Below are 21,936 nucleotides of genomic sequence, written 5' to 3'. Positions count from 1 at the left end.
ATTCTGGAATATATTAAAAATTACAATTATATCAATTATTACTGAAACTATGTCAACGTATTTAAATTTGGAAACAATACTCAAATATAAATATCTTATTTTTTATTGCTATTATATGTATTTATTTTTTCAGTGCAGGACTATAAAACCGGTTCAAGTTGAGGCGCGTCTTTAAGATTTTCAAAACATGGCAGATCGTTCAGAAAAGCATGAAACTGAAAAGGATTTTATTGACAATCTAATGTAAAATGAGTGACATTAGTGTGATATATATGGAGGATTATATATATTCAGTTAAATAGTAATATGGCTGATCTGTTCACTATGGGAGAATCGATCGACGTAAGTAAAACATTGATAATGTTGCGTGTTTTATCAAGCATGTCTGTTCTTGATCACCTCAGCGAAATATGTTTTCATAAAATACGTTTTAACCATTCCCATGATATTTGAAATAGGAACAGTTTTGTGCTGTTGGTGTTTGGTATCACGCCATTTTTGTATACGGTTTATGTTATCACATTTACTTCAGAAACCCAAGTCCCTACCGATCACCTCGTTTCAGCCCTGTCATCGTTGGTGACTATGGGCCATAAAACATAAGCTATGTATTACTGCAGCGCAACCAATAGTACAAATGTTATTTTTCTTTTTGGAAAAACAAATTTGCCATCGATGAGTAACCAGCTAATTCTGTGTCTGGAACGTGCACTTTGAAAACAAAACTCTCGCCCACTATAGCGTCAGAGGTAGGACACTTGCCAGTTTGACATCATAGGAATGATATTTGAGGGTCCTCAAAAATTTGAAAAAAATGATATTTTCACTATTTGTGCCACTTAAAAGTCAACTTAAACGCCAAAACATGTTTGACTAATTATAACCTTTAACTAAAATTAAGTTCACATTTCACATCAAGATTCGTTGTGAAATGTCACTGTATCTTCACTCAAGTTTTTCAAGCGGTCAGTCCATTTCTGTAAGACAAATATCATTCAATCTAAATATTAATCCCTCATATAGAACTCACAAGAGTTAACCAATCAGCTAGCTCCTTAAAAATCTATGATTAGAAATGACACACTAATGTCTTACAGAGACTGGCCCTTGAACAGGCAAGTGGTTTACCAATTTGTATGATGTATGGTGGACAGGATTTAACCTCCGCTACAAATACAGGTGCCTGTGTCCATTCTTATGAAGAGTGATCTGGAGCTCACAGCTAGTGAGATGCAAGTGCACAGTGTGACTTGTTCACATGAAATAGTAAATGGCCAGTCAGCTGATAGAGTATAGAAGTTAAGAGTACATGTTGTCTTACTAAACTTGGTTAGTGGGAATTTAACTTCATTTGAGTGGTAGAGTATCTGGCTGGAGATCAAATGATCACTAGTATGAATCCGAGCCAGATAACTTAATAACTTCTTCCTATTGCAAATTTGGTGCCGTTGATCACTCAAAGGATAGAAGCTATAGAAGACTGAGATGTTACCTTCAAGATATCCCCAGCAGAGACTGGCAAAAATAGATGGACATGTGATTAAAATTTTTAAATGGCAACTTGTCTGTAAGATGAGCAGATTTTTCTTCGTGTGATTCCATGTACTAATGAAATAAAAGTCTTCATAACCATTGACAATTACGCATTCTTTTTAGGAAACATTGTGCAATAATTTGATGATGATAAATACTTCACTAGTAGAGTCTCAATGTTTCAATGCCAAGTATAAGATTACTTGAATGAAAATTGCCAACACCTAATAATGTCATTATTTTCATGCGGGCAACGCTTCATATCACTTCATTTTGATGACTATCACAAAAACACAGGTAAATCACATGCAAGTGAGGAGAGGAACTATGTATTCATTCCTGAAGGGTCATATATCACAGCTGGACATGTTATTTAAACATTGTCACTGCCCTACTGGCTCAATTTACGACTCCCTAATGATTTGATTGCCCCACTTTCCTGTATGGTCTAGCTTGGTCAAAGGAAGCCTGGTGCATTTTTTTTTTCATTGGCTAGCACATTCCAAGAGTTAAATTGTGTTTTAAACCCTTTGTCACTTGGAACTTGTCCTGAATACAACCAATGTTTGAATGAGCGTCATGTCGCTAAGTTCTGTGACATGTTTGACATGCTGCAGAAACTTTGAAAATGAGTCTTACATTACATACAGGGATCAATTTCAAAACTGTTTTGCAAAAGACATTTCAGAAAATGATCAACCACAAATCATAATTTATGTTAAATTGTGATAAAACACGGCATGACAATGTTGTCATTACAAATGTCACCATCTTTAAATGTACGAGAACATACGATACAAAGCTTAAGATGCTAAAATAACTGATTAGAACTTTAGGATTGGCGAAATGAAGTCTGGATTAGGCCTGATTAAATATAAAAAAGTATCACATGTACCCCAAAAAAGCTTCACAGGGCTGCTTATGTCTTTGATGCTAATCATTTTTGTCAAGACGATTCCTTCATGGTAAACAACATGTTGTATGGAATGAAGATTGAAAATCCAATTGGTCAGAATTTTCAATGTTTTAATCTATCTTCAAATCATTCAGTTTTTTTTTATTATTGCAAGCACTGGTAAGGTGCCAGTAAAATTGTTTGAAACCCTGTTTTCCCTATGCTGCATGGCATCTGATTGGCCATTAAAGATAGCCAATAATTTACCAGCCAATGAAACAAGGCATTTCAAAGGTAAACATTTCACACTCTGTTGGCTATTTTTGTTGGCAATGCTCAAGTTGCGATCTTCAGAACATATTTTATCATAGTTGCAAAGATATATACTGTGTATATATCAACTTTGCGATGATGCACCATAATGAAGCCTTTATAATAATGGATGAATAAATTACCATAAAAAACCATGTAATGTGCGCAGGTTTATTTCTCTCTTTTTTGGAGAAAATTAATGTCCAAAGTTGGGGGTGTGCACATTACATAGCTATAGGATTTTCAAGAGTTTTTTTTTGTATGGAAAAACCGAAGATTCTGTGGGGCTGCCATCATTGTTTGTCAGGATTATTTGGTACTTAAAACTGGCACAAAAATGATTAGACAATTTATTTATGAATTGAAATAATAAAAAAGATAATTACTGTATATATTAATGCAACCTACAGCAGTGAGTATCATTCAAAACCTGAACGAAGTGTTTGAAAAATGTGATAAAAGCTAGACAGACAGAAAACTAAGAATCAGCAAAGACAGTGGCCTGTTTGGGACATTGAAAAATTTGTCAATTGTAATCTGATTATCTTTTAAAACACTTTCATGTTCAGCTGTTCAGAAATTGATAGGGTTCATTTTATTTCCCGATGCATCATATATTGCGACGAAGTAGAAGCGATGAGCACATGTCTCTTTTCGTGTGTAATATGCAGCGTGCGGATTGAGACTAATAATCGGACTATGAATTTAATTCATTATTTATCAATATGTTCCTTACTGATGTTTACAAAGCATATATTGTCTAATGATTAAGGAATAGTCTTTGGGTAATTATCATACCAAAGTGTGTAATGAAACACTGTTCTTCTTTTGACAACACACATTCCATGTGATCCATTCAGTGTTTTGTATACCAATTACTTACATATACAGAGGTGGGGCCTCAATTTATGTCAGCTGGCGTATGCCCTGTGACGATGAGACACAAAAGAAAGGTTGACTCGCAGAGATCATATTTACCGCATCATGAATAGGTAGATAATGACTTGTGCCTCTGGTTTTAACACTGAACACTGTTGGTTAGGGCTAGTGTGAAGATAAGTGCTTGTGTACGTAAGATAAATAAGGGATAATTGGATAGATAAGTGAAAGACAAGTTAAGGAAAATTACTGTTCTTATGGGAAGAACAAATCAAATTAGAAATTTCTGGTCTTTAATCAATTTCTGTTAGATACAAGTCAGTGTAGTGCATCAGGAAATAAAATTCAATATATAGACATCCGGAAAAAAATGTTACCATTAATATCACATTCCATTGAATTAATCAAAGCCTGAAACATGACAAGTGAATGCTCTATGCATGGTTATGAAAAGTTTTGATATTAATTTCCATACTAGTGAGTTCCTTGTCCTTATTATGGGTTGAAGATTTTATAAAAAAATGAAGAACATCCTGGGTACTCCAGAGGTTACAATCACTTTCGCTCCTTGCACCCCTGTTATGTCAAAATTGAAGGCACAAGCAAAGTAATTTTATTGGTTCCAAGAGAAAAAGCTGACTAATGACAGACCAATACACTCCTAAATTTGAAGATTACAAAGGAGTGACATTTAACTTCAAAGCCATTGAAATATACTACAACTTTGAGATACATTTGATGTACATCAGAGGATCAAATTAGCCTTTTTTTCGTCTTGTCCACAAGGTGTCGAACATGGAATCTTAAGTTTTGCCATGACATATGCAAGGTGCAGAAAGGATCAAAACCTAGGGAGTATTGAGGATAAGAGAAGTGTAGAGTACGTGTCATCTTACTGTCATTGGTTAAAGGAAATTTAGTCAAGCTCAAGAGTGTCTGGGGACACAAGGGCTTCAGTGAGGACATAGTGTTTTCATTACTTCTTATATATATAAATTTATTTATTTTACAACAATTGCGAAACAAGTTATATCAACTTATACTAATCACTCTTGTTGGCCGGGATGCAAGCGCGCGAGGGGTCTTATTGTGGGAGGAAACCGGAGTACCCGGGGAAAACCCACGTGGTCGGGCAGGTGACCCCTTACCTTTTCACGTCCGTTCCGGGAATCGAACCCCGGTCGGCTAGGTGAAAGGCGAGTGCGTTACCACTGCGCCACCCAACCACCCTACTTCTTCCTACATCATCCTCGTCTTAAACCTCTGATATTGTTGGAGGTAGGTTCTTTGGATGTTGTTGCTTTACTTGATTTTAATGATACATTTACAGAACTAATGAGAACGTGATTGGGTTTTATAGGCATATCAAAGGATGTTGTCATGCATAGTGTGGTATCCATAGGCAGGTACAATTTCGTAATGGAGTCCCCTTGTCTGAGTTTTTGGTATTTCATGTATATTGTTTGGTATACATGCTTTCAGAAAGACTCTTGCATGCTTTGCTGCTGGCCAACAAGTGTATTGATATCTTAGCTATGATCCTTGCTAGAATTTGGCAATACTGTATTAGGGTGGTCGGTTAGGGCAGTGGTAATGTACTAGCCTTTCATCAAGCTGTCCGGGGTTCGATTCACGGAATGGATGTGAAAAGGTATGGAGTCACCTGCCCGACCACATGGGTTTTCCAAGGGTACTCTGGTTTCCTCCCACAGTAAGACTCTTCGCACTCTTCCATCGGAGCCAACAGAGTGATCAACATAGTTTGGAAAAACTTGCTTCGCAGTTGTTGTAAAAAAAATAAAGTGTATTATTTTTTTGGTGATAAATAATGCATGGACACTACCCATTTTGACGATATAATTGCAAGGAGATTATTCCTATTTATCTTGATAGTTTGAACTCATTTTTGTTTATTGTCACAAGTATAATGTTCTATTTAAGTTTAACTTCAGTTTGGACAGAGCAGAGGTTAACCATATATTGCCTATCAGCCGATTTGTTATTTGCACATTTATTAGGCCAAGGTCAGTCATATCAGTGAAAGGTCAAGGGCAGTTGTGATGGCAGAGATCCAATAATCGTGCCTGTATAAAATCAGCTACAGTTAAGTAATATGGAAAGATTATTATGTACCAGTGCCATAGACCTATAAAAATATAAATAGGGGTTTATTCATTTAACTAAAATTTCTGACACTTTACAATATTTTCGTGTTCAATTGCTGCAAATTGTATCTGGTGTCACAGTATTCGCAAGTAGCGCAGGAAATGTTAGCAAACCTCTCCAACTGATAACTTTCATATTTGCTTCCCCACAATTTCTTTCTTGTGTTATCAACTGCCTCAGTAAACTGAACTCTAATAGCTTCTAACTATAGTTGGTAATCAACATGACTGAGTTTGCTGTTAATGAACGTCATACAAATGTAATATGTACATAAATAGTTGATCAATAACAATTCATACAGTGAAACATTTGTCATTATATAAAACGATATGTATGTAGATCTCATGACACACTACATAAGTAATTATCAGGGGTCGAAATTAACTGTTTTAGGCACTAGCAAACCATTGCTAGTGCCTAAAATTTCCACTAGCAAAAATGATGAACAAACTAGCAATTTTTTGGTGAATAGGTTTGACTTTTATTTACTGTTATATTGAGTTTTTCAGGAACTGAGTGATATTGGAAAAGTTATCCAAGACATTGGATAAGAATGGCTGATTGCTACCTGTATCAACATTTTAAATCTGTGTAACTTTGAATTTATCAGTTTTCTTTTTTCCATGTATGAGCTACATCTAATCAGACTGTCATATGATCAGATCCATTTATAAATGTAACTATATCCAAATTTATATTATTTAAAAAATTGTTTACATTAACGATCATTTCAATAAATTATTATCAAGACAACTATCTTCCGTGTTCTCGGCAGTCATTGCGCCATACTGTATTAACAACATCGTTACTAGATGAATTGTTGTATCCTAGAATAATATTCAATTCTTTTTCTCATTTCTGTACCGTTTTTAACGTGGCCGTATATGCACGTTGTTGTGGCGGTGATTTTATATCAGCAGCGTCAGGAGAAACGCTCTCCGATTTCGACGAATTTTTTTTCAGAAGGGCCAGGCTGTGGCTGTTGACTATTGCCTTGGTCATCGCAAGCACTGTCAGATGCTTTCCTTTTGAAAAAGTTTGTTATCATAGCTGATATGTCACGTTTCACATGATGAGCAGACAGAAATCATAGAGTTTTCCAAGACAACTTTTTATTCGGTTTACACATAACTATCAAGGGAAAAATTGGAGGAATTCCGAATGTATTGATAATCTATGTCACTTTAGCGTTTGTAACCTATTTATTCATTTAAAGGCAGACAGAGAAAGGCATTTTGTGGCAGATGTTTCGTCAAAAATAGTGATTAGGTATAGTTCATTTCCACTCGCAAAATTTTGCTAGTTCATTATTTTCCAGCTAGCAATTACCAGATTTTAGCTGGAATTTTGCTAGTTGTATATAGTTAATTTCGAACCCTGAGTATGTCATGTAATTCTCAGCAATTTATGATCAGAAAATGACTAGCAGTTGGTGAATAATCGGCCCTATGATAAATTGTCCTAAGAATCTCTAGGGGGTAATAAAGACTAACTATATAGACCTCGTAAAATATCTTTTCCCTTATTTGTGTAAGTACAATGTAATGTGATCCTGAGTAGTCATACTTGTCTACCTGGTATCAGTGTTTCAAATTTTATTAAGTCATCTGACTTTTTGACACAATTTCAGAAACAACATGTATATGCACATAATATAGTATAAAATGTACTCTTTGCTAGTTACTATTATTGTTCTATACTCATCTCTTCATTTCCGTATAAAAATTCTTTCACTACAGATATTCATTCTTAAATACAAATGATACCATGATTTATTTGAAATATCACTTGTAATAGTGATCAGTTTAAAGACTGCATCATTTTGAGTATATAAATAGAAGCATAGTGACATGTATACATTATGCCACTTTCATGTACAGCATACTGCCTCATGGGATACATGCATATTTTCATGTACAAATATATATGATTCTACAGGGTGATGTTAAACCATGGTCACTGCTGGTCAGTCACCTCTCATTGGATGTATGCACCATGGTATGCTTAGTTATAGGTAACATAGTGATTAAATCCATACTCAAGATCTAGAGGATTGTAGACTTACTGGCCATAACTGGTCAGCTTATTGGTCAAGGTTAGACATAGAAAGTCCTTTATTCACTTACTGGTACTTGCAAGTTATTACAAAGCCAAGGGTACCTATAATATAACATTTTCATTTGATGTACATTTATAGTAACTGTTTGTAAAACTTCACCACAAAAGTAGAGTTTGTGTCACTATTGCAAATATGCATTAACAGATAGAAAGAAGAGATACTACTCCTTATGGCAAAATTACTCTGGACCTTTCCCAAATCTATTTATATACACGTATGTCATCTCAACATCTTTATTAAATAATCTTCTATGATGTCAGCGCTTTTTGAAAATGATGGTTAGATATGTATCAAGAAAGCATTTGATTAAATTTGCTTTGTGTCTGTTTTATCAGGTAAGGTCAACATCACAAAGTCACAGCTAAGGCTAAGTTTAAAGTTTTTCTTTTCCAACTTTAGATTTTAAGACAAATCCAATCTTCAAATATATTTTGCAGTTTCAACTTGAGGTACAGAGTGAGATCGTCGTAGTACAAGAAACTTATTATTTGATTTAAAATAACTGGATTATATCATTTTGTTTGTAATGTTCAGTAACACATCTAATGTACAGTTTTATCATATGGATAAAACTAATCAAGGTTGTTGTACCCTTGTAACCACATCAAATGTACTGAATACAGATGTATTAACACTCCCAGACATTTAAGACACTGGTCTTGTTGGCACCTATTAAAATTTCTGGCTTTCCTTTTGGCATCAGACATAAGAAAATGACGCACTGCATTAATGCAGCACTTTAGAAGTCAGAGGGTTTTTTTTAGTGGTAATCCTGTATTGATATTTGTTTTTGCCCACTGTAAGGGGAGTAGGATGTCATACTCCTTACTTGATGAAACATCAAAGGTAAAACATGCTGTATGTAATAATATTGGTTTTTCTATGTTGATTTTACAGCAGCCTTATTGAATTGAGAGAATTTTCAGAAAAACTTTAGGAAAACATTATTGAATTTTGTTTTATTTTGGAAAAATAACACCAATTTTGACTGGGGGGAAACAGCCTTTTTTCAGCTGTAAAATAGGGCAAAAAAAATCAAGGAATAAACCATGTTAAATTGTACTGTTTATATCATATTTTCCAAATCTCAAAAGCTTGGACTAGATTAAGAATTTGTATAAAAATGAACAATTTCAAAGTTGGGTTAAATTTTTGTACATGTAGAAATGGTTATAATTATCATTTTTTGAACCTAAAGGCAGCCTTTCAGTGATGATATTCATAGACAATAGTAAATAAGGATTTTTTTATACTTAATGATATAAATGGTGAGTTTTCTTTTAAAGATCAAGTTTATTGATTTTTTTTCTTGACAATAAATGAATTTTAACATTATTGACACTTTGATAAATAAAACATTTGTGAAAATAGCTGAAAGTTTATGAAAGAGAATTTGTAACAAAATATTAAATACATTTTTATACATATCTTTGTAGTTGAAACAATAAAGATTTTCTACACATAATGATACTTGATATGAAAAAACATATGCAACCCTATACATACACATATATATTTTTTTATCATTATTTATTTCTTGTTTTTTTTTCTCTCATTTAAAAATAACTGAATATTTATTGTCAAACATATTCATGCGTGTGTTGGATTAAGATTGAATTCTTGTGGTTTTTTCAACAGCATGCCAAAGGTATTTTATCTACGATCTTGTAAGTAATGGTCGGTGCGTCTGATCTTGTACATAGAGGATCGATCCTGTTAGTTTTGTACACATAACAATGGCTCATTGATAAGACAATTGAGGGGTCATTGAGACTCATTATTTACTGACACATAACTGCCCACCCCTCTGCCACACTGTCAGTAATCCTCAGTTAATCCCTCGGGTAAACACCTGATCACAGCCTGCTCAAACAGGTAGCACTGTCACTGGGACCTTTAATCTCAAAATATAACCAGCAAGATCCAACTTGTAGGCAAATATGTGCGCTAATTTTTCAATTTGTGTAGACATTGGCGGTCAGTCATTTAAAGTTTGGTGTTTGTGCGTGTGTGACCGTGGGAGTTTATTATGCAGTGATACTATACCAAAGCTATGAAATACACTAGTAGCTTTATAGATAGTTGGTATTGTGAAAGTCCCTTCCATGTTATGTCCCAATGGGACAGCTCTTTAATGGATGGAGTTTATAACGAAAGGATGTTGGAGGAATCATTACAGGTAAATTATTACAGCTGTTAGGTTGGTGTTGCCTGTCCATCAGTTTGTTAGATTTAATATATGTCAGCTGTATTATTGAATCAACATTGAAATAACATGCTTTCTAAAGCATACCCAAAAGCATACCCTAAAGCATACAATGAACATTATTCCTGGAGAAGGAAAATGCTGGTCAAATGTAAGATGAATGGGATATGTATTAGACTGTATTCAGTGTATTGCCCCTTAACAAACACCAACCACAATAAAAAGTGCATGGTGTATGTTCAGTGGTCTTTCAATGCTACAGCAGCCAGTTTGTTAATGTTTTTTTTTACTTTTCTGTATAGAGTTTCAATGATAACTTGCTTTCTTTTTGCAGGACTACCAGGTGTTGAACCTCCTGGGGAAGGGAGGATTTGCATGTGTGTACCGTGCTCGCTCCAATAAAACTGGTCTTGAGGTGGCTATTAAAATGGTATGTTCAGATTCCCTATCTATTACTTTATCATGTATAGATTTATAACATTCCAGTATATCTAATATCAGATTGTACAATTGATTCTGTTTTCGTAATGTGAAGAGAGAAAAAAATCACATGCGTTATCAATAACAAAAATTACTGAATAATCCAGGAAAAATGTTGCACTTTTCAGATTGACAAGAAGTTGATGAAAGCAGCGGGTATGGTAGCCAGAGTAAAGAAAGAAGTAGAAATCCATTCAAGATTAAAACACCCATCAATACTTGAGGTATACATACCACTGAGTGGATTGATTACACATATGTATACAATGTCGCTTGTATACATTTGACAGCTATAAAGTAAATCTTACCTCTATCAGAATGTTCTTTGTGACTTACAGTTAACCTTTAAATGGATTACACACAGGTACCTTTAACTACTTGATATACAGCTAACTCCCAGTAGCAGTAAAATATTTAGTCGTTTATGACTACTGCTCTCGTTACTGATTTTGATACAAGTACATCCTTCATAACCACACAAAGGCTGTTTTCATGCGTTGCATGCCTTGTAATGAAGTATATATATAGGCCTGTTTGTGAGAGTTGAAACTGGTGTTACATCCTTCTTTCTTTAATATTCAGTTTATTTATCCCTGCGTAAGTTGTCGTAATGCACATAACTTCATAGAAATTGATGTACTGTTTCATTGTATGATTTTGGAAATAGAAAATTGTTTGAGGTTCATGTTAACGACCTACATCAGAAGTTAATTACAGTGTACTTGTATCTATTAATAATCAGGCTTTAGGCTTAGTGCTCCTGTCTGTCAAGTATAAATGTAGCTAATTACAATTAATTTGGAGAATGTGATCCTGTGTTAGGTCACACTTCCTTGACCACTTAACACCACTCTGCACACTGACTATATTACATAGTATGTCACACTTCACTGACTACAGTAGACACTGACCATATTACATCGTACGTCACACTTCACTGACTACAGTACACAACACTGCACACTGACCATATTACATAGCAGGTCACACTTCACTGAACATAGTACATAGCACTGCAATCTTTAAAGATCATAGCAATATTCAAATTCTTAACCAAGCATGGTTTATCCATGTTGAAAATGTAAAGTTTAATTAAATGTTTCCTATGCAGCATGACATACCTACATTTTAAGTTGTGTATAAAGGAGAAAGAAGACAAGTTTTTAGTATACATAAGACCTTTAAATTAAACAACTTCACATCTAGCATACCAGTCCAGAGTAAATGAAGCATGGTTTAACTGTCATTATTATGTTGTCGTTTCAGCTTTACAATTATTTTGAAGACAACAACTATGTATACTTAGTTCTTGAGATCAGTCACAATGGAGAGCTCAACCGCTATCTCAAGGCCAACTGTAAGGTGCTGAATGAGGCAGAAGGTAAATATTACTGTACTATATAGCTAAGATAAAAAAAAAGTGCAAATAATGGCTTCATCAATTCTTAGTTACCTGAACTGATAGCTCTCGTTGAGAAATTGGTTAATTTAGTTTAGTTTAATCCCTAACGAAACATTTATAACATAAAAATGTTTACGTCATGTTTTTCAATGTCACATTTGATTAGCCAATATGGCAGTGTAAAAAATTATTAAATACAGTCACTTATAAATGTTAAAATATAATGAAATCTGTTGTTAGATTTTAAGGGTAAACTAGAAAGAATTTTTCATTTATTTATTACACAGTGTACTAGTTGTCATTATTTATAGTTTCTTTGTGTTATGGCTAAAAAACATCAATAATAAAATTAAATCAAACACACGAAATCTTATGTTTGACAAAGATAACATGATTATACTGTGTAGTTATTCTAATCAACACATTGTCATTTGCAGCTCAACACTTCATGAAACAGATAGTGAAGGGGATGCTGTATCTTCACTCACATGGAATCCTGCACCGTGATCTCACGTTAGCCAACCTCCTTCTTACTCGCAACATGGATGTGGTATGAATATTTTGGTTTGCTTAAGAATACATAGTATTATTTATTTTCTTGAAAAAAATGATAAGGGTACCTTATTTTGAGAATATAAGTATTGTTTTTTAATTGCCTCTAAAATATTCCCTGATTTTTTATGAAATTTTGTAATGCATGTAAAATATAAAAAGATCTACATTAAGGTGTTCATGTAATTATCAGGAGATTTCTGTATGGGCCATTGTTCAACTTTTACTTGGAAAGTAGTAGTTTTGATACTTTTGTTTGTAGAAAATCGCTGATTTTGGTTTGGCTACCCAGCTTAACATTCCTGATGAGAAGCACTTCACAATGTGTGGGACTCCAAACTACATTTCACCGTGAGTTCTCCTTTAAACATTCCTCTACCTTAAATATTCCTAATCTAATATCAAATCAACTTTTGAAATAGGCTCTTAACTTAAATATTAAAGTTGGATTTATTCAAAACTCATGTATGGAATCAAACATTTCTCTTCTAATGAAAAGATGTTTTTATTGTTTTGATAGTGAGATTGCTATGCGATCAGCACATGGACTGGAGGCAGATGTGTGGTCCCTTGGCTGTATGCTGTACACATTCTTGGTGGGGAGGCCTCCTTTTGATACAGAGGGTGTTAAGACTACACTGAACCGTGTTATCCTGGCAGAGTTCCACCTGCCTGACCACATATCTAACGAGGCCAAGGATCTGATTCAGTCTCTACTCAAAAAAAACCCAAAGGAACGCCAAAATCTCAAAGGTAGTTTCAGCTGTGTTGTGTAGTTAGATTTAACTGGGCTTTTTATTTGACAAATGTAGTAATTAATCACTTTGTTGTCATTATTTTGGTTTTGTGTGACTTATCTTATCTATCATGTTAAAGACACTATCCCTATCTGTAATAGTAAAAGCTACCAATGTTTATCTACAGACACACAGGCACACAACCTGTATGTGTTGATACTTACTTTCTGGTGTTATTTTTTCCCCAGACATCCTGGGTCACCCCTTTATGACAAAGGATAACAGCAGTAGCCTTAGTAAAGGCTCTCATGGCTTTGGGGAGACATCCATTGACAGTGGCAGGGGTACCATGGCAACTATTTCATCATCACGCATATCCAGTCACCCAAAGCCACGACCCTTTCCAGCATTCCCTCTTGAGTCCCAGATTTCTGAGGATGAGGAAGGTTTAGTAAATGGCAAAAATCAGGGATCTGAGCAGACAGAGATGTTTTTCCCCAGAAAGGGGGCCCCGCCTCCCTCCAATCCCGTACTGCGACACCCACCCTCTCCACCTGTGCGTCTCCGGGACAGGTAAATTTGTTAGTACTGAAACATGCCTCTTCTCATGGTATTAATAGAAACTATTCTTGATACAAAAACAAAAGAATTTTACTTTTTAAAAGGATTTTCAGCAAAGTTAATTGCACAGATTGTTGATAAGAAACAGTTCATCAGTTTTCCTGGTGTTATATAGGGCCAATGATTTTCCATTTCAAATTTGCACCAATTCTGTTTCAGATTTTCATGAATTCTGTTTTTTACCGGTTTCATGAGATTGAACAAAAAAAACATAGCAGATTGTCATCAAAAACTTTAATGACTGGATAATTGAAATTTTCCTGACTGGAACAATTGAACTAATGAACAATCGTAGAATATGATATCTCGGACTAGTTTTCTGACTAGAATACGCCAAATATATTGCAGCAGTAGTATTAAAACAAATATGGACTGGGATCATTAAATCACAAGTTGCAGACTGGCAGTCTGTAGATAATCAACACATGTTATGTTACTGGCAGTCTGCAGATAATCAAGACATGTTATGTGAAAATTTAGCAATTTCAAATGGCAATGTTTCCTCAAATTTTGGTGCTAAGTAGTACAATAACAGAACAAAATCAACATGTTTTCCAGCAGTTACTGCTAGGTAGATTTGACGACAGATGTGGTTTGTTTAAGTTCTGTTTGACTAGAGCCAGCCGACTTTTTTCTCTCGGCATGTTTCTTGGATTTTATATGATCCTTGACTGTGTCAGCTGTGCTGGCAAAATTTACAAAATAAAACGTCTCCATCTTCATAGAGGTCGTCTGGGAACTGTGATGCCCAAGATTTCGCATTGACTTTTTTTGATAGGATCAAGCCAACGTTTTTTCACACCCGAAATGCTTGGCGAAGGCATCGTTAGCCATGATATGTACATGCACTAACCATGTGACTTTGGCAAACTGGTCCGGTGGGGGATGTCATAAATGTTTCCGAAGCATGGTTCAAGCGCTTACTTGTTTATGCCATGAATTAATGGAAATGAGCACAGGGGAATTGGGATTGGAATGAAAAGCATACAGAATTTCAGTCAAATTCAATACGAATACATGGGATTTTTGTCGACTTGGATTCTTGTTTTTCAAAAACCAAAATTCTGTTTCAGAATGCAGATTCCGCGATCATGGAAAATCATTAGCCTTAGTTATACATTTGCCCAGTCATCTATCTGGATGCGTAGATCGTCATGAGACATTTTATTACTGATGAAAACATTTCACCATTTTGTAAAATGATTTTGAGTTTTTTCAGTATTTGTAGTACTTATTTAACTGAACAGGCTAGTTATATCAAAGTTACTCTGTTACAGTGACAAAGAAGTTCGCCTGGGCAGTCAGCGTTCAACTGACCGCTACATGAGAACTAACAGTCAGGACAAATCTCAGGAATTATATGGAGCTCCAACCTTTGATCCCACTAAGTACCAAGAAAATACACCCAACAGCTCAACAGGTTGGTCCTGTAGTCTGAGCACCCACAGTAATGACCCACGTGGACGCATCAGTCCACCACAACTGAGTGACACCAGCAAACCTTCTATCAGCTCTGCTCTATCTGACCTTTCTTCCCAGGAAGGTACAGAATTCTCCCTCCAAAACACTAAAAAGGCTCTAAATTTTGATGGTGATGCTATGGGCAGCTGGCATGAGAGATGTCCATTGCCAGACCACAAGGCCGGTCAGCGCTACCAGGACAGTCACTCCATGGAGGACAAGTTAGGCTCCAATCGCAACAACAATACAGACATGAAAACTCTCCAAAATAGTGCCAAGGCTAGTACTTCCAACAAGACATTACACGATGTGGTGGCACCTCTGAACTCCTCACGACTGCGACATATCAGACAGAGGACCAGGAATGCAATTGTAAGTGTTTCACGATGATGGTGTATCTATATATATATCAACACAATTTGTATTTATTGACTATGTTTTCTCATCCAGAAATGTAAGAATTTATCATAGGAATTAAAAGTAGGCTGTGAATAATAGTTGACAGATTGGAATCTTTTTATAATGGAGATTTAGTTAACTTGATCTCAAACTTGTCATTTCTAGGTGAACATTCTGGAGTGTGGGGACGTATGTTTGGAATTCCTCAAACAGAAACAGAAGACAGAGAAGGTTGTGGAGGTGTTTCTCATCTCTGTGGATGGAGAAACCATCAATATCTACCAGCCAAACAATGGACGTGGTGAACCTGTGGGTGATGTTCCTGTACCGCTCCCTCCTGTTCCCTCCAAGTCCTTCACTTTCAACACTCTGCCAGAGAAATACTGGAAGAAGTACCAGTATGCCTCCAGGTAAAGAAACTAGCTTATCAAAATAGAAACAAACATAGATATCCCCTCATCTTTTTCTTTTGATCTCAATGTATTGAGAGTTAATCTATTAAGTTCATGAGATATTTTGTACACAAGCTTTTGATTTCAAGAGTGGTTAATAATAGCCTTTGGTCTTTCATCTTGACAGATAACCTTGTAGACTTTGGTGGAGTGATTATGACTTAAATCTGTTCCCGATAGTTTGTGCACTAAGTGATTAATATGTACAAACAAACCCAAACACACCACACACAATTTCATCTATGTTGTGGGGGATGAAGGTTTTATTAATACAGTAACTTAAAGAGAAATGTTACTAGTTGTCAGCAACAAACATACATTCATTCTTTTGGTATTGGAAAAAAGACTTGGCTGTCTTCAAACAGTTTTATCATGTTCATGAATTCAAACAATGGTTGACTTTTCATGCAGGTTTGTGAAGCTGGTACGATCTAAGACGCCAAAAGTCACTTTGTTCACCAGCCGAGCCAAATGCATGCTGATGGAAAACTCACCTGATGCTGATTTTGAAGCCATATTTTATGATGGTATGTATCTCTCAAGGCGACACAGTGATAGCCTTTTATAGCAAGAAACTAAATTTTGTAACAAAATTAATCACTATCCCAATTTATTAAAGTACAATAAAAAGAAGTGACTTTCAATTGAAGCGACTGTAGAAGTTTCATCATTTTTTTTCATCTGTGAAATTTTGGCAATTAGTAATAAGAAAAATTGTAATTCCTATATTGTGGTCAAACTATGTGAAATATGATCTTGATGTCATTTTCATTAAAATACCAGTGTAATTGAAATGATTTATCATATAACTTAAAAGAACAAGTCTATTTTGCCGGTCCAATAGTAATCTCTTGTATGTGATGAATGGATTAGTATTCAAAAAGAGATCCTTGAATACACTCTCTAATACTCTCTATTGTATGATAGATTGCGAAAAATCTTACAAATCTCAAATATGTATTGACATTAGAATAGTAGCCCATGTAAACGGCAGTTTTCTAGAATAATGACAGACTGTTTAATGATGATTAAAGATATTACATCTGTTGGGGAAATGAGGAAAGAGTGAGATGTGAATTATATGGTATTTGAAGGGTCCTATGTAGTGGATGGGACATTGAGCTCCAGTAGAGGGGAAGGCAGGTGTGCCCCTCCTCGCAGTAAGTTTGACACCTGTGGCCAGTCCCTACACTTACAAAAACTCTCCGCCCCTCCACACTGTAAATCCCATTCTTACAATTCAATCATGAAAATTTAGATTATATATGATGTTATAGAGGGGAAAAAAACAAATTAGAAAGGGAGAAAAAAACACTTTTTCTCCAGGCTTGAATTTTGTTTCTTAGGGTAACAGGAAGTATAGAATAAGTACAATTATGCTATGCTTTCAATTAACAAAGTTTCAAACTTTACAAAAATAAAGGGGAAAAAAAGAAATTCATGATATTTTAAAAGTTATCAAAATGAATGCTTTGAAGTATTTATTAACTGATGGATCATTTAAACGACAAATAAAGCTATTAGAGTTTAATTGTTATTAAATCATAACTGGAAAACAAAAACATTGTATAACTGAAAGTATTAATAAAGTTTCATTAAACATAAGAAAACTGGCGGAGAGTTGCGTGGGTGCTGTGCCATCTACACATATGTCTGTGCTTGTTTGTTGGTGTGTTTCTTGACCTGATGGGTCAGATCTCAAGCATGGTGATCCTTCCTACACAGCCCAAACCTAATGTTTTTATTATGCCATTTTCTCTGTGACAAAAGTCTGAGTGCCTGGTACTGTGATATTTCTGGTGTTTTGTGAAATGCTTTTCTATCTCTCTACAGACAAATTTTCCTATCTTGTTTGTATACCAGCATGTGAACTGTTCCATGTCCCTTTTTTATCTGCTTTTCTACCTGATGTCTTTGCAGATGTGATTTTTTTAAATACATTTTCTATCATTTATCATATTTTTGATACTTAATAGCACCTTGATGTGTAATCTATTAAACTACATTTTATAATGCTTTAATGTAAACCACATTTTAAATAATTTTGGTTGATGCATATATTGCAATATTGAATACCCTGATTTGCCAGCTTTGATAATGGTTTTTAGCATGAATATATCCAGGATTCTCCTGTATTGTAATCACACATTATATTTTTTACATTTAACTATCCGGTGAGGTACTTGTGTCTTACAACTATTTACATGTATTCCTTTTATTTCAGGTGCCAAATTTACAATAAATTCCACAAATACAAGAATAATAGAAAAGTCTGGGACATCTTTAGTCCTGGATTCTGTAGTGGCGGAGGAGAGATTAACCGAGGACACACAACAACTGCTTGTTTATGTCAAACAGGTGAGTCTTTCCCAGGGTACAACATGGGGAAATTCATTGAAAGTTCTTTCTCATTAAAGCAATTTTGTTCCTGTGAAGTAAAGTGAGATTCATATTTAATTGTAATTGTATGCTGAGTTAAGATCAGGACAGACAGCAGGCTGAATTTCATGAGTTCTGGTTATCACTGCATATTTCACTTTTCCTAATACTTACATGTTTTAGCTACTGTTTGACCTCTGCTGAAGAGCCTAGAAAAAGTAATGATATTGTTGTATATTGTGTTACAGTGTCGACAACAGTGCCTAGAGATTGAATCTGTGATCGGTGCTGTACAGCAAAGATGTGCTTTAAAAACACATTTCTTTCCCATCATTATTGGCAGGTAAGCTCTTACAAATATTATTTGTTGTAAATGCGACATTCAGCTGAAACCTTTTGATTATCACAAAAGTTTTTAAAAAAAAATCCCTGTATGCATTCAGATAATTTTGAAAATTTTGTCAAATGTACGTGTTTAAGCCACATTCTATTTACCCTTTCCAGTCGCCCAAAAAACCAGAATTTAAATGATTCTGGTCGGTCCACATCAACAAGTGGAACAGGACCCAGCTCTGGAGCTTTTGAGAACATGAGCACCCCATCATCTGGATCACGACCTTCTCCTTCTGTGGTATGTCAAGCCAATATTCTCTCCTCCACTGGAATTAAAAGATACCAATATATATGGTTATATGTATAGTCTGTTGAACAGGTAGTAAGAGCCCTGTGTATTAATCTGTATAGCGGTACAGACAGAAAATTTACTATCGATAGAGGTGATTTTAGTCTTGAAATCAGAAATTTTTACTGGAATTATTTCCTTAAATAATAGCATTATGGTTGTGTAATTTGAGATTTTGTATGATTGATGATTAGGAGGATTTAGCTTTAAATTGATGCATGTCTGTTTTACAGATGACATCGTTTGATGGGACAGTGGTTAGCACGATGACAGACTGTGTTGACCAGTCTGTGAATGATTCCCAGGATCGTACCCTTAAGTCTGAAGCTGTGCGGCTGTCAGCCGAGAAGTTAGGGGTGGAGAAACTTACTGGCGGGTTAGAGAAACTGGGCACTGGGGCAGAGCGAGGGGCAAATACAAGCCCTACCTCCAGTCATAGTGGAGGCAGTCAGCTGCGAAAGGGTGGCCATGACATCACACGCCAAGTGTATGTACCTGATGTGGGCATCGCCTCTCAGGTAAGTGCTTCAATAATATTGAAAAGATATTTGATGCAAAGCAGCCCAAAGCCTTTTGTTTGTAACAAAGTAATTCATATACAAAGTTTTTTGACCAAAGGTGCAGAGTGTATGTTTTAGTAATAAGTTATTTATCTATTTACAGCTCACCAACGGCGAAATCTGGGTCAAATTCAATGATGGCACTCAACTTGGTGTGCGCTCAACCACTACCACTATCAAGTTTGTTGATGCACAGGGAAAGCTCTTCAGGTACTTATTGCTTACTGAGTCCATCAAAAGTTTGAAACAGTCTATTTACAAAGTTTTTAGGACAGTATATACACAGGATTTATGACTGTCTATATACACAGGTTTTAGGACAGTCTATTCACACAGGTTCTAAGACAGTCTATATATATACACTTGTTTCAGAACTGTCTATATACACAGGTTCTAAGACAGTCTATATACACAGGTTTTAGGACAGTCTATTCACACAGGTTCTAAGACAGTCTATATATATACACTTGTTTCAGAACTGTCTATATACACAGGTTTTAGGACAGTCTTATTCACACAGGTTCTAAGAAGTCTATATACAAAGGTTTTAGGACAGTCTATTCACACAGGTTTTATGACTGTCTATATACAAAGGTTTTAGGACAGTCTATTCACACAGGTTTTAGGACTGTCTATATACACAGGTTTTAGGACTGTCTATATACACAGGTTTTAGGACAGTCTATTCACACAGGTTCTAAGACAGTCTATATATATACACTTGTTTCAGAACTGTCTATATACACAGGTTTTAGGACAGTCTTATTCACACAGGTTCTAAGAAGTCTATATACAAAGGTTTTAGGACAGTCTATTCACACAGGTTTTATGACTGTCTATATACAAAGGTTTTAGGACAGTCTATTCACACAGGTTTTAGGACTGTCTATATACACAGGTTTTAGGACTGTCTATATACACAGGTTTTAGGACAGTCTATTCACACAGGTTCTAAGACAGTCTATATATATACACTTGTTTCAGAACTGTCTATATACACAGGTTCTATGACAGTCTATTCACACAGGTTCTAAGACAGTCTATATACACAGGTTTTAGGACAGTCTTATTCACACAGGTTCTAAGACAGTCTATATACACAGGTTTTAGGACAGTCTTATTCACACAGGTTCTAAGACTGTCTATATACACAGGTTTTAGGACTGTCTATATACACAGGTTTTAGGACAGTCTATTCACACAGGTTCTAAGACAGTCTATATATATACACTTGTTTCAGAACTGTCTATATACACAGGTTCTATGACAGTCTATTCACACAGGTTCTAAGACAGTCTATATACAAAGGTTTTAGGACAGTCTATTCACACAGGTTTTATGACTGTCTATATACAAAGGTCTTAGGACAGTCTATTCACACAGGTTTTAGGACTGTCTATATACACAGGTTTTAGGACTGTCTATATATTCAGGTTTTAGGACAATTATCAGCCAGAAGCTTTTTACACAATCACTATATTACAAAGTAGTTTAGAAACTCAGGGACTGGAATTAGATTTGAATATTCGATAAAAACTACTTAATGTACATTTAATAGTATAAATCATGAATTTATCATCTTTTAGAAATGCTAAAATTTTGGCAAAAGATCAATTAATGAATATGATTTGTTATTTCAGGTTTCAGAAGACCGATATTTTACCAGACCTTGTCAAGTTACGTCTAGGGAAGGTGCCTGTCGTGCTAGAGCACTTACTACAACAAGAGCGTTCTGTGGTGGGACACAATTATGCTCGATAGTCTGTGCCAACACACTCCCTTATGGTGCCATACTGAACTTGTTTTACTCCCAATCATGGTTGTCTCACCTGAGAACGCACATTCTCCAATTTGTTACTGGACAGTATTGAGATTAGTATGTGAGCTACTGGTGATGGGGCCAAGGTGCTGTGATATCTCTCTACTCAATTTCTTTTGCTCATATTTTTACTCTGTCATCTGTTTATTTCTACAATGTAAACACTCATTTCCTCTTCACTGAATTTGTATTTCTTACCTTCATATTGTGTGTCTATCATGAATATTCACAGTTTTAACTAGTCATTTACAGTGAATATGTTTGACATGGTTTTAATTTGTT

General features: G+C 35.3%; 1 protein-coding gene across 2 annotated transcripts; it reads left to right on the top strand.

Moving 5' to 3' along the window:
- Positions 1 to 232: 232 nt before the first annotated feature.
- On the top strand, positions 233 to 21,827 carry LOC132553140 (serine/threonine-protein kinase PLK4-like). Of its 2 annotated transcripts, XM_060217353.1 has the most exons (18): positions 233 to 342; positions 10,445 to 10,540; positions 10,719 to 10,814; positions 11,857 to 11,971; positions 12,430 to 12,542; positions 12,807 to 12,895; positions 13,065 to 13,297; positions 13,530 to 13,854; positions 15,180 to 15,735; positions 15,928 to 16,172; positions 16,626 to 16,741; positions 17,309 to 17,374; positions 18,439 to 18,572; positions 18,842 to 18,936; positions 19,098 to 19,224; positions 19,509 to 19,793; positions 19,939 to 20,045; positions 21,476 to 21,827. In XM_060217353.1, exons 1-18 carry the CDS (start codon positions 307 to 309, stop codon positions 21,594 to 21,596), a joined length of 2,955 nt encoding a protein of 984 aa, XP_060073336.1. In that variant the 5' UTR covers positions 233 to 306; the 3' UTR covers positions 21,597 to 21,827. The 2 variants fall into 2 exon arrangements, with proteins under 2 accessions (XP_060073336.1, XP_060073337.1); XM_060217354.1 differs by lacking the exon at positions 17,309 to 17,374.
- The last annotated feature ends 109 nt before the right edge of the window (positions 21,828 to 21,936 follow it).

The sequence above is a fragment of the Ylistrum balloti genome, unplaced genomic scaffold (assembly GCF_031769215.1).
Source record: "Ylistrum balloti isolate Yb309-2 unplaced genomic scaffold, AGI_CSIRO_Ybal_v1 Utg370298, whole genome shotgun sequence".
NCBI classification, from domain to species: Eukaryota; Metazoa; Mollusca; class Bivalvia; order Pectinida; family Pectinidae; genus Ylistrum; species Ylistrum balloti.
Note: the sequence above shows the minus strand (reverse complement) of the source record. Positions and strands in the feature narration are given on the sequence as shown.